The 15,353-nt window shown below is 28.3% G+C and overlaps 1 protein-coding gene across 2 annotated transcripts in view; it reads left to right on the plus strand.

Annotated features, from left to right (window-relative positions):
- The window catches only part of LOC135927353 (glutamine-dependent NAD(+) synthetase-like), a 39,575-nt gene that overhangs the window by 15,164 nt on the left and 9,058 nt on the right, over positions 1–15,353 (plus strand). For both annotated transcript variants that reach the window (XM_065463320.1, XM_065463321.1), the window contains 2 exons: positions 8,331–8,680; positions 9,086–9,243. In XM_065463320.1, coding sequence (XP_065319392.1) covers positions 8,331–8,680; positions 9,086–9,243 — 508 coding nt within the window. The remainder of the gene's footprint in view (positions 1–8,330; positions 8,681–9,085; positions 9,244–15,353) is intronic.

Below are 15,353 nucleotides of genomic sequence, written 5' to 3' on the forward strand. Positions count from 1 at the left end.
ATTTATTTATTTTGCTTTAATTTTTTTTCTTTCTAATTCTTTTTTTTATTCATAACACTCACCCCTAGTTTTTTGAGTTCATAATAACATTGCTAGCCTATAATCTTCTAAAATTTATCATCTTAAATCTGTATAGTAACATAATTAATGAGTATAATTTTAAAATCTGTTTTTTGAAATGATATTTTAAGAGCCAAAATGAAAATTTGTAATCAATTTAAGACAATTTGGTCATGAACTTTTGAGTTATAAAAATTTAATAGTATTAAAAAATCCTGTAATTCATATTATCGGTAACATATATACCAATTTAAATTCATCATTGTCATATTCATAAAATACAGAAATATAAAAAATAATTGTAATATTTTGCATTTGGAAAATAATGTTTATAATTACATATTTAATCAACTTAAATTATTTTTTGAACGCGTTTATTTTAAAAACATGATTATACATATAGAACTAGGCGGGAAAAGAGAGTGTTTCAAAGAAACACTTATAGTTCCCTCTTAAGATTTCGAATTGTATTTTTTGTTTGAGGGACAGGGACTCGTTTTTCCCCCCTGTCCTTATTGAGATTTTTTTGCCCAATTGATTTAAGAATTTTTGGGATTGGGGACCTAGGTTCCCCAAAACGCTAAAAATTAGGGGAATAAAAATAAAAGAATTAATGAGGGATCAATATTTGTTGATTTTATTAGTTTCTTGGAGATCCAAGGGGTCAGAGTTTCTGTTAGCAGGGAAAGAGGTAACGCAAGAGACATCCCAGACAAGTCTTTTGCCACAGTGCCAAGATGTCAAAGACATGCCATCGGGACGCTTACCATCCTCATTTAGGAGACCTAACGGCTCCAAGCTATTGGGGAAACCGGCCGAAATCAAAGATTTGCCGATTAACCTATTTATGTTGTGTCTCAAGAAACGGCCACTGACTTTGAGACAAGAGAAACAATGTCTAGAGAATAGATCCACCTGCTTATTACATGCCGCACAGGTGTCAACAGAAGGGATAAGGCAACCTAGCCTATGACCAATGGCAATTTGGAACTCGTCGTTTGTGAGTAACGTTTCCTTTTTACCACTCGGAATCGCGTCTAGCCATTCATGGCCGTTAGAATTTTTTTTTGCGTTTCTGAGTAGTTGAAGGTTAGTTAGGTCGGCAAACGAACAAAGTTTTTCAAAAGCACATTGAAGCATGGGGACCAGGAAGCTCTTTAGATGGCTGGAGACTGGCTGCCCGGATCCTTCGAGAACTAGAGTTAGCCAAGATTGTTTGGCAGAGGTTAAAAGGGGATCGTTCAACCCTATAAGCGAGGAGATGGAATCGTTAAATGAAATTCGAGACGAAAGAAAACTGGCAATTGCCATTAAAGGGGGGGGGGGAGAAAATCCAAGACCACCCCGGAAAGCGGGCATAGAGGCAAAGGACCAATTAAAGTCGGAAAAGTTTAGGACTAAAAGCGATTCGATAAAATGTTTAAATTTTAAATCGAAGGACTTCAGAAGGTGATCATATTGGAAAGCAGGAGTTAAAGATATGTAAGAATTTAGGTAAGAACAAACATTTTTTTGTGAGGAAAAAGAACTGATGCTTGGGGAGATGAGGAAGAATCCTAAGAGAGTTAAAGAGAGATTAAATCAGATTGTCAAAAAAATTTTGACAGAAGGAAGATGAGGAGCCGATAGGAGAACCCAAAAGACAGAGATCCTCGTGCAAGATAATTTTAAAATCAGGGGGAGGGATATAAACCACGTTGTTAAGAGAGATTTCGCATTTATTCCTATTAAGGGAAAGGCCAATTTTAGAGGCTTCTATCTCAACGTACTCGATGGCCGACAAAACATTGGGTAAAGATCCGCCAAACGAGCCATCGTCGAGATACCATAGATTTAGATCTAAATTGAAATCTGGTTTCAAATTTTTTATAAAGTCCTGAATACCTAATGTAAATAGCAAGGGACCTAGTGAATCACCTTGCTGGATCCCCTCTTCAGAGAATATGGAAAATTTCCCGAATTTAAGCAACGAGGAAAAACCGTAGCAAGAATTAAGAAAATTCCAATATTTAGGAAAATGTTGTAGGAAGGAGGGTAGGAATGAGCTCCTATGAATGCTATTGAAGGCATTTCTGAAATCTAACTTACAGAAAACCTTCTCAGCCTCAGTATTTATAAAAATACGAGCTACATGTGAGGCCACTTCACATCCGCCCCTGACTCCAAATCCTAACTGAGCGGGAAAAAGGAGGGAACTGGCCTTAGAACGGATCCTATTGACTATGACCTTGGCTACTAATCTACGAAAAAACGATCCTATGGCTATTGGTCTAACACCACCATCCGGTTTGGTTAAGGAAACATGACGAGCACCAAAAAGGATGGGGCGGATATCAAGAGGAACTTCGCATATGAGGATATTATTACAAAGTTCGGTTACTGATTTAAGCAAAGGGTCAATGAAACCACTATCAGTGCAACGGATTAGATCAACAAAGAACCCTGGTCTGAAACCGTCTAATCCACCTGTCGTCCCTTTCTTAAAAAACTTCAAGCACTTGAGAATTTCATCGCAGGAAAAGGGAGCAGGAGAAGAGCCGAGAGGGTGAATGTTAAATGGGGAAGCAGGTGGATGCTTCTCGAAAGCTGTTGAAAAGAAGCATTGATAGGAGAAATGGTATCATCAGAAGTTAGAATACGGGCAGCACCACTGATATCACCAAGATCTAATTTTTCGGAGATCAATTTACAGCGGAAAGAGTTAGGATTTAAAGAATTAGAAGGGGTGAAATCATCAATAATGGAATTTCCAAAATTGAACACTTTCTCCTTAATTGAGGCAGATAAATTATTTATTCTATTTTTAGGCTTAGCTAGAACTCGGAAACAAAAACTGATCAAGTCTAACCATAAAGGGGTTGAGGAGAAATCTGAATTCAAATTATTTATAAGAGATGTGAGGAATTTTGAAATCGACTCTCGGGCAGCTATGGGGATCCTAGATAAAACTGGGGGTTTAAGGGAAATAAGGAATAAATCAACAGAATTTGGGGAACGACAATCAGGACTGGGGTCGTACGAGTGGGGAGATCTAATAGAAAGATTTGGGAGAGAAGGGAGGGGGAATTCTCGGGAATTAAGGCAGGAGGGTGAACCATGTTTCCTAAAAGTGCCATTCAAATTAAGTGAAATTATTTTTAAGCACACATGGCAACAAGCGTTTACCATGATGTAACTTTGGATAGCAGCTTAGCTGAATATAATGGTAGAAAAAAAAATTGTTTGACAAAAGTTAAAAGAATACTAAAATGCTGGTAGAGATAATCATAGGATAATTTGAGTCTTAGGGTATATAAAAAAATAAAAAAAATAATAAATTAACTTATTGTATATGAACGAGAGGATTAACTTTGTTCAAAAAAATAATAGCATATGAAAAAAAAATTTATGATTATGGGAAAAAGAAATAAATAAATAAATGTATAATATAAGATTTAAATTAGTTCAAAATATCTATATGATTTAAAAAGGTTGGGTATATGATAGAATGATTTATTGGTAAATTCCCAACAATGTTATTGGAAATATATAATTTAAATTTAAAAAAAAAGAAGTTTGTTAAAGCAATTATGATAAGCAATTATGGTATATTAAAAATGTGAGTCAGTAGTATCTAGATTCATGAATATTAGGGGTTATAAGATTGAGTAATGTTTAAAATAAAGATTTACCTTTAAAATATTATAATAAAAATAAAATTAACTGATTACGAAGAAGGAATCTGAATGTTCAAGATATTGACAAAAAAAATAAATATTAAGTTCTGTGGGCCTTAATTGGTAACATGTCTAGGAGTATTTATTTGATGATGTTGTAAAAAATTTGCATGAAATATTTTGAATGGGCAAGATTGTGGAAATTTTGTATGATAGGTTGTATCGTGGAGATTCAATATATTTAGCTTTGGCTATTGCATATACATCATAAGATTTTGCATGACATATTTTGAATGGACATGATTGTGGGAATTTTGTATGATGGGTAGTATTATAGAGATTCAATATATTTTTGCTTTGGCTATTTCATATACATCATAAGATGTGGTAGGCTTATCAATCAGTTTGTGGATAAGATGAAGGGATCTGAAGGTTAAAGATATTGGTATACCTATAAGTGGTAACATATATTGGAGTATTTATTGGAGCATGCTGTATTTGCATGAAATATTTATAAGGTTCTGTGGGCATTAATTGGAAGCATATTGGAGAATTTATTAGAGGATGCAATATTTGCATGAAATATTTTGAATGGACTTAAATTATTTCATATACTTCATAAGATGTGGGTGGTATTGAGGAGATTCAATATATTTTGGCTTTGGCTATATACAAGATAAGATGTGGTAGGTTTATCAATCAGTTTGTAAGGTGAAGGAATTACAATGGTAAGCTAGGCCTTGAAAGAGAGCGAGCAATCAGGTGTTATATATATGATTTCTAATGACCGTTAATAGGGTCAGGTACTCAATAGAATCAGGCATACGATCTATATAACAACAATTTCGATGGATAGATAAAAAATTATCTTGGTATACCAATATCTTTAACCTTCAGATCCCTTCATCTTATCCACAAACTGATTGATAAGCCTACCACATCTTATGATGTATATGAAATAGCCAAAGCAAAAATATATTGAATCTCTATAATACTACCCATCATACAAAATTCCCACAATCATGTCCATTCAAAATATGTCATGCAAAATCTTATGATGTATATGCAATAGCCAAAGCTAAATATATTGAATCTCCACAATACTACCTATCATACAAAATTTCCACAATCTTGCCCATTCAAAATATTTCATGCAAATTTTTTATTGCTCGCTCTCTTTCAAGGCCTAGCTTACCATTGTAATTCCTTCACCTTAATTACAAACTGATTGATAAACCTACCACATCTTATCTTGTATATAGCCAAAGCCAAAATATATTGAATCTCCTCAATACCACCCACATCTTATGAAGTATATGAAATAGTTTAAGTCCATTCAAAATATTTCATGCAAATACTGCATCCTCTAATAAATTCTCCTATATGCTTCCAATTAATGCCCACAGAACCTTATAAATATTTCATGCAAATACAGCATGCTCCAATAAATACTCCAATATATGTTACCACTTATAGATATACCAATATCTTTAACCTTCAGATCCCTTCATCTTTTCCACAAACTGATTGATAAGCCTACCACATCTTATGATGTATATGAAATAGCCAAAGCAAAAATATATTGAATCTCTATAATACTACCCATTATACAAAATTCCCACAATCATGTCCATTCAAAATATGTCATGCAAAATCTTATGATGTATATGCAATAGCCAAAGCTAAATATATTGAATCTCCACAATACTACCTATCATACAAAATTTCCACAATCTTGCCCATTCAAAATATTTCATGCAAATTTTTACAACATCATCAAATAAATACTCCTAGACATGTTACCAATTAAGGCTCACATAACTTAATATTTATTTTTTTTTGTCAATATCTTGAACATTCAGATTCCTTCTTCGTAATCAGTTAATTTTATTTTTATTATAATATTTTAAAGGTAAATCTTTATTTTAAACATTACTCAATCTTATAACCCCTAATATTCATGAATCTAGATACTACTAACTCACATTTTTAATATACCATAATTGCTTATCATAATTGGTTTAACAAACTTCTTTTTTTTAAAAATTTAAATTATATATTTCCAATAACATTGTTGGGAATTTACCAATAAATCATTCTATCATATACCCAACCTTTTTAAATCATATAGATATTTTGAACTAATTTAACTCTTATATTATACATTTATTTATTTATTTTTCCCATAATCATAAATTTTCTTTTCATATGCTATTATTTTTTTGAACAAAGTTAATCCTCTCGTTCATTTATACAATAAGTTAATTTATTATTTTTTTAATTTTTTTATATACCCTAAGACTCAAATTATCCTATGATTCTCTCTACCAGCATTTTAGTATTCTTTTAACTTTTGTCAAACAATTTTTTTTTTCTACCATTATATTCAGCTAAGCTGCTATCCAAAGTTTAAAATTATTTATTTTTAAAAATTATTTTGTTTGAAAAATTCATCTATCCATCCCAAATGGCGAAGATTTTCCGGTTCATCTTTTGGAAGAATATAACCTAACAAATGAAATGGAATTTTGATGTCTATGGATTCAAATATTCTTAACTCATTCCTTATCATGAATTATTCAAGATTAAAAAACAAATAAGAAATATATGTCTTTATATTTAATATATAAATTACAATTACAATATCGGAAAGGGTAAGTTCCACTCATTTAATTAAACTACAACTGGGTACAAGGTTTGTTGGTATCCTTGAGAAAAAAATCGGCATAATTTTATGAAGGGTGGGCCTTCATAAAATTCACGTTCGCTCATTTTGGGCAGGTCTATGACCAACGTGCTATATAAGATAAGATAAGAAGATTTATCAAATTTATAAATACTCGCCTGATTTTATATATCACGTGTAGAACTCGTGATCTCTGTCCTAAAAATGTATAAAAGGGACTAGATTTTATAATTATTATGACTTTGACTTTTTGTTTTTTTTGTAATTATATATTTAGTTGACGAATAAAATTTGGAGTTGAATATTTATAATTTTAGTTTTAGAGTTGTGTTGGTAAATTGAGTGGGTTATTAAATTGCCATGTAGTGGTAGGTTTTTTTATTGTATATAATTTTCACAATCATAAAATAAAAATATTTCTAAGTTCATTAAACTTGTCCATTTGTTAAGGTTACTTTTAAGAAGTAACTAATTATAGTTAAAAGTTATATCATATTAGTTCCAGGTTATAAGATACATTTTAAAATAAAAGCATAATGTGACAATTTATACAAAATTATTTTAAATAACTTAATATTCTTAATTATGAAGGCCAAGCAACGACTCATGATCGAACCGAAAGTCGCTATATTAAAAGACCATATCGTATTTTTTTTTAAAGGATGCAAATAAAATAAATACATATAAAATAGGGTAATGATGTATAGCGTTGAGCGTTATTGATATATTTTTTTTATCTGGTTTAATAAAAATTATATAGCGTCGTAATTTTATCATTTTATACAAAAAAATTTGTTGTTTTAGAGTAGCGTCTGTGGCCTAGTTGGTGAGTGCGTGTAATAGTTATCGGTTCGAATCTTGCAAGTTCCATGTTTTTATACTGAATCCAACTCGTTGATTCCGTGCTTTGGGGTATGGTACATAGATATAGAATATCGGGAGCGACCGCGAGATTCCGTTAATATATATTTAAAATAAAAGTGGATCTTATTATATTTTAATAAAATTTGGACGTAGTTTAGCTAATTTAGTCGCTATTTAGCAATCTATGTGACAACCAACCCTATATATCACTACCCTAATACATAAAGACATGGAAAAAATATTTTAATATTCAATTAAATTAGAATAGAATAGATAAAAATTGTTAAATATATTTCAATTATTTTATCCTTCATTTTTCAATTTATAAATAAAATAAAATCATGAATATGATATCGGTTAAATTTAATTACATTATAATAAATATTCATAATTGCAAAAGCATATGTTATTATTATTATGATCAAATATGTTTTAAATTAATTTTTAAAAAACAAATTATTTAATTACAGAGATCCGGACTGTATGAAACCGGCCGAAGACCGATTGACTTTTTTTTAAAGTCGGTCGATTTTTGTCTTGGACCTTCACTATTTTCAATATATATTTTATACAATATATTTTAAATTAAATAGAAATACTAGAACAATACATCTATCCTCTAAAACAACTGACGATTATTATGATCTCCTTTTTTTTATATCAAACTAATTATAACATTTATACCTATATATAATATTTAAATAATTTCCTTAGTAACACAGTTAAATGTGTTTATTCTATATTTGAATAAACATATAAATATATTAAATAATATTATCTACACAATATAGTGTTCGATTGGTTCTTTCTATTTCATTAGAATACCTTATGATTTCCACGTACTATTTACAACCATACTGCCCAAATTTTTTGAAATTTGTTCTTTAAAATCTTTGTTATACTTAAGTTTTAAATGGTCGTAAAAGAGTAAAATATATTAAATTAGCACGATGTAGTAAAACATTCTTAGCAAAATATATCCGGTGGGTATTCTAAAATATACATTTTAATATAATAAATAAAACATACAAATACCTACTACAATTTTCTAATACAATTTATAGATCCGCCCAAATTTCCACTTCCAAACCCTTCCCAAGATGTAATGCCTTAGACTTTTACGCCACTTACCCTTCTACCAATACACGGTCTCCCAACCTTAATCACTGCACTTTATCTTCTAAAGATGATGGTGTTTGTATTCCGCGGCTCACTACGCCCATAGGAGAATGGAAATATTTTACTCCGGAAGAGGAGATTAGCAAAGCTCCAGCCTTATGGCTATGGGATTACTTGAGAAGATCGGGACAATCTGGTTTCTTCTTGCCACTCAGTGGTGGCTTGGATAGCTCGAGCGTGGCTTGCATAGTATACAGTATGTGTAGGATGGTATGCGAAGCTCTGTCCAAAAAAGGTTTTTATATAAAAACTTGGTTGACTCTCATTCAATAAAAGTGTACACACTTAATAATCAGCATTTTAATGAATGAATCTTCAACTTAATTATTAATGTTACTGGGAAGAAAAAAGTAAGTAAGACTATGTCCAAATTCATTTTTAAAAAATTCGAAAATATTCAAAACTTTTTCCAAATTTAAATTTTTGAAATTATGTTTTATGGACATGTTTTTATTTTTATATTTATAATAGCTTAATTTATTTATTTTTTAAAGTTTCGAAAGTAGTTAATTTAATTTTTTGATATTTTGGACACAGCCTAAAAGCATAAAATAATTAAAAGAAATGGAAACTGATATTTTTATAAAAAATAGGAATTCTAATTTAGTATAAAATTTATTTCATTTTCCGTAAACATAAGATAACGCCGATATCTCAAATGAACTCAAACGTATCTTAAACATACCTCCTAAACAAGCGTTTCCTCCTTCTAATCTCAAAATTACTCCGGAATGGCTGTGTGAACAACTCTTGGTGACTTGCTATATTTCTTCCATTAACAGCTCTATCCAAACTAAAGTTTATTTTGTTTTGTGATAATTAAAATGTTTAAATCCATTGCATATAGTTGTTACTCATTTATTTCTACTCTTATCTATTTTTAAGAAGGAAAGAACTCTATAATTTCGTTAAATAGATTGCTATTATTTAAATTAAAGATTGGAAATTTACAAGAATTAGACTAATTTTATAAGGGTCATTCCATGACAAATCAACCACGATTCGGCCGACCCCCTTCGATTTTTTTAAAATTTGGTAAGCAAAGAAAGGTCGATGTAACTAAGAAATAGCCAAAATTTTAGCCTCCTAACATTTATATTTTTGAAGATATTAGGGTTCAAAGTGTCAAAAATGACGTATTTTTACCATTATCTGCCTTCATTCAATTAAGCATATCTTAAAAACTACATAATTGTAAATAACAAATTTAATATCAAAATTACGTACAAAGATTCTACTTTTAGATAAAAAAATTTTTTTATTTTTTTCATCAATTTCCGGTCATTTTATTTAATATATAAGGACTAAAAACGATTTTTTGGAAATAATACGACCTTCAATTTTTTTAAAAAATTTAGTAGACATTATTAAACTCTTCCTTTATATTTATAAAAAAAAATTGGTCTGGGACGCGGCCATCTTCATTCTCAAAATCGATAAAAATGTTTAGAAAAGTGTATAAATATTTTCCCGAAAGGGGGCGTCTTTGTATAAAATTATATATTAATCAGTTTTTAATGGTTTTTCTTGGACTATTTGATATAATTTAAAGGATTATTCATCTTGTAAGTGAAAATAACAATAAATGGGGCTTTCATTCAATTATAGAAATTGTCTATCGATAAAAGAAATTCAATTTATTACTTTATTATAAAATTTTTTGCCCATATAACATATACTTAATGAATATTAATAAAATATATTCAACCAATTTTATAGTTCTTGAATATATGAATCAGAATCTTGTTCATTTCATAGACGCCAAAAATAATATCAAAATTTTCTCTACTCAATTTTTTAAAATAATTTGAAATTTTTAAAATATTACAAATATTAATTTATTATTATTATGAAATTATATACAAAATAAAAGTATTATCATAAAATTACCCAAAACAATATAAATATTGGATCGGATTTTCTAAAATCGGCATAGTCTTTCTAAATTAGAATAACAATAAATAAGTGTTTCAATCAATAAAATAAATAAAAATTTTAAAATTGATTAACCCTTTCGCGCCCAGCGAGATCATTTGTCATTAAAATTTTTAATCAATTAATTTTTATATTTAAAGAAACTAATGGTTGGTACTTAGAGATATTAATTTATAAAACAATATTTATTATTTCATATTTTATCATTAACCTGTCAAAATCATTATTTTATTATGTCAAAATGATTATTTTATTATATCAAAGTACAAGTATTTTTTGTTTATGGGAAATATTTCAAGCGCGAAAGGGTTTTATTCATTCAATAACACATACTCACTATATTAATTCATTTTTTAATAAATTTCTTGGTATTTTGATTTCTATCAACACCTAACCCCAAGCCTGGAAAAACTATAGACGAATATACAGTTAAAATTGTACAAGAATTTTATTGTATGGACGAAATAAGCAGAATCATACCAGACAAGAAAGATTGCGTTTCGATTTTGACCAAAGACGGAAAAAAGAATACCATAAGAGATTAATTTTAGATAATTTGAAAAAAATTTATATATTTTTTAAAGAAATGAGGCCTGATGTTAAAATTGGTTTTTCGAAATTCGCAAGCATTCGCCCAAAAATTGTATACTCGTTGAAGGTAGTGGTACACATGTATGTGATTGCAGCTACCACCAAAATTTAAATTAATGATCATTGGATCAAATTTAACCAATGATATGTTGCCCTTTAAAACATACAAACATATTTTACACTTAATAATTTGTAATTCGCCTCAACCATCCATTTATATGGGCAAATGTGATAATTGTCCAGGGTCAACACATTTACGCGATCAAATAGAAATATTGTTTCGTTCTAAGGACATCGAATTTATAACATACAAACAATGGCTATCCGTAGATAGAACCACCCTTGAAACAATAACCAAACCAGTAGGTGAATTTATTAATGCCTTTTTAAAATAAATGGAATCTTTATCATTTTTTTATTTCAACGCAACAATCGTTGTATCAAAACAATCTAAAATTGAACTTAGACGAAGACCAATATTTAATTTTGTGATTTTTAAGAAAACTATAGCTTTATACTTTAGGATGAAGTACAAAATTATCATTGGAATAGGGCTCAATCCACTGTTCACCCTTTTGTTATATATTATAAAGATAATTTTGCCAATATTTGTTGCCTAAATTATGTAATGATATCCGAATCTTTGCAACACAATACAATAGCAGTACATAATTTTAAAAAAACATTGCTCAATTTTTTAATTAATAAAATTTTTTATTTTTCGGTGGATCCGCTGCACAGTACAAAAACGTAAAAATTTTATTAATATTTGCCATCATGAGATGGATTTCGGGGTACAGGCGAAATGGCATTTTTCTGCTACAGCACACGGGAAAAGTGTTTGTGATGGGATTGGTGGCACTGTTAAAAGATTAGCCGCTAGAGCTAGTTTACAAGGCCTTACTCAAAGTACACATCATATGAATTGTACGAGTTAGCTAAAGAAAATATTAATGTCATATATTTTGAATAGATGACCAAAATAAATTATGATTACGAAGATCTATTACTCAGGGAAAGATTTTCAAAAACTAGATCTATACCTGGAACACACAAAATACACCTTGATTCCAACAGATCTACATAATTTAAAAGTAAAATATATTCCAATTTAATAGAAAGTACTTTGGAATAGTTATCATATAATGATGAAAGTATAATTATTGAAGAAATATCATGATACCTAACTTATTTTTATGATTCTAATTGGTGGTTAGCTTTGTTTTAGTGAAAAATCAAAAGCAGGAAGAAATATATATAAAGTTTCTACACCCATCCGGACCTTCAAATTCCTTTACATTTCCAAGATAGACGACACTCTTTGCTTGCCCAAATGTCATATCTTAACATTAGTTTCACTGTTAAATGCTACTGGCCGTAGTTATACTATACATTGTCGTCACAAGAAAGTAAATGCGCTACCGAAAAATTAGAATCTTTTAAAAGTAAGTTTAAATTTAAATTATAGTAATTTTTTTAATATTTAGGGCGCCATATATGAAATGCACAAGATTCTGATTCATATATTCAAGAACTCGAAACTTAATTAAACATATTTTATTAATATTTATTAAATATATGTTATATGGGCAAAAATTTTTATAATAAATTATAAATAAAGTAATAAATTGAATTTCTGTTATCGTTAGACAATTTCTATAATTGAATGAAAGCCCCATTTATTGTTATTTTCACTTACAAGATGAATAATCCTTTAAATTATATCAAATAGTCCAAGAAAAACCATTAAAAAATTATTAATATATAATTTTATACAAAGACGCCCCCTTTCGGGGAAATATTTATACACTTTTCTAAACATTTTTATCGATTTTGAGAATGAAGATGGCCGCGTCCCAGACCAATTTTTTTTTATAAATATAAAGGAAGAGTTTAATATTGTCTACTAAATTTTTTAAAAAAATTGAAGGTCGTATTATTTCCAAAAAATCGTTTTTAGTCCTTATATATTAAATAAAATGACCGGAAATTGGGAAAAAAAATAAAAAATTTTTTTTATCTAAAAGTAGAATCTTTGTATGTAATTTTGATATTAAATTTGTTATTTACAATTATGTAGTTTTTAAGATATGCTTAATTGAATGAAGGCAGATAATGGTAAAAATACGTCATTTTTGACACTTTGAACCCTAATATCTTCAAAAATATAAATGTTAGGAGGCTAAAATTTTGGCTATTTCTTAGTTACATCGACCTTTCTTTGCTTACCAAATTTTAAAAAAATCGAAGGGGGTCGGCCGAAAATCTCATTTTTTTGCTCATTTGACGTGGAATGACCCATAAGTAGAAATGTAGGTTTAATAAAAGATATTGTTTAACTTAACTCAAATATAGCAAAAAATCAGAGTTGTTTAAGTATCTATATATAAAAAATGTGGTATCTGTATCTAGATAGATTTTTGATTAAAGTATCTGTATCTAGATATTATTTTAGAGGTATCTGTATCTGTTTTTAGATACTTTTATGATACATTTTGATATACTTTTATATAACGCTTTTTTATATTATAAATAAAAATACTTGTGTAAAATTTATTTTATTTCATATGAGCATATAAATTAATATTAATATATATATTAAAAAATTATATATATATGTAAAATATTAAAATTAATATATAAAAATGAATATATAAATATTAATTAAATATTATGTCCGAGATATCATTAACAAGCAAATTCTGATATTACAATCAATCTCAAAGAATTTGCAATTTTAAATTGCAATGGAATTGGTATTTTATTTTATTTTATTCTATAATATTAATTTTTAAGATTAATATTGATGACGAAAATGACGACATTCCATGGCCAATTTATAGACCATATTTTAAAATAATATCTCAAAATAAAGAAAACAAATCTCTGTTAGTAAAATGTTTGCTATGTCCAAAAAATATGAAAATTTCAGTTAGCATTACCTCAACTTGCAACATTGTAAAACATTTAAGGGTATAGATATTAAATAAATGTTTACAATTTTAAATTTTAAGAGAAAACATCAAACAAAAAAGGGGAAGGAGAAAAAATCTATTAAAGAACATATTGGACTAGGCTCATCGTCCATTGATTTTTTTTCAAGAGACCTCATACTTTAACCCAAACCATTTTAGATAATTTAATATCTGATTTTATTATAGATAGCATTCAGCCATTTTCAATTGTTGAAAATCCATCATTTATAAAAATGATCAAAATATTAGCTACACAAAAAAAATATAATTTGTAGACAGACAGTGGTTGCTAGAATTTCCCAAAGATGGGAGAATGAAAAGAAAGAAATCATTAAAAGTCTAATAGAACCATCGTTAATATGCACAACAGCAGATTGTTGGAGTGCCTATCGCCTATAAACATATTTCCCAGTTAATTATTAAATTGAAAAATTTTAAACAAATGAAACTGAAATTTTGTTTACCACTCTTAAATGCCTTACTTAAAGGAATTGAAGATAGGTAAATTAATAATAAATTAATCAATATTTAATAATTATAGGTTTATTTAGACAATTTTTGAAGATGAAAATATTTTGGCAACTACGCTTCATCCTTTTTTTAAACTAGATTGGACATGGTTACAAATGGATAAAAATTTTAATAAAAAAAAACAATTAATACAAAGATTAGTTGAGGAATTATCAAAGTCTTCAAATGAGTGTAAATTAACCTGTGAAAAAAACCAATAATTTAATATCCGATTTTTTTAAGTATCCCACAACAGGAGATATGATTGTTAATGATTTAAATTCTGATAATCAACAAATTTTAAATAGTTTTTTCAAAAATAAATGCCGAGATTTTAGTATTTTTAAACAATATCCTGATATAAAAATGTTATTCATTAAATATAACACCACAATACCTTCCAGCGCCCCTGTTGAAAGACTTTTTAGTAGCTAAAAATGTCTTTACAGATAAATGAGGATGTCTTAAACCAAAATTTTGAAAATATTTTATTACTGAAATCTAATAATTATTTATAATCATATATTATATTATTTTATTAATGATATATAATAATTATTTATATTAATCATATATTATATTAATATCTAAAAATCATTATTTTAGTTATATTTTGATAAATGTGATATCGAGTCAATAAATTTTTTAGATCATTTCATGAATTTTCACAATAGAATCCTAATTTAGGTTTATTTAAACCATATCTAAGAGTATAATAAAAAATGTATCTGTATCTAGATACATTTTAAATCGTATCTATATCAAGATAACTTTTTATAGATAAATTTTTAGACTATGTACCTGTATCTAGATCCATTTAAAAAGTATCTTTTAACAACTCTGCAAAAAATTATATGTATTATGATAATATCTCACAAGAAATGTTCACCCAAAAGA

This window comes from Gordionus sp. m RMFG-2023, chromosome 3 (assembly GCF_954871325.1).
Source record: "Gordionus sp. m RMFG-2023 chromosome 3, tfGorSpeb1-WG-v2, whole genome shotgun sequence".
Lineage (NCBI taxonomy): Eukaryota > Metazoa > Nematomorpha > Gordioida > Chordodea > Parachordodidae > Gordionus > Gordionus sp. m RMFG-2023.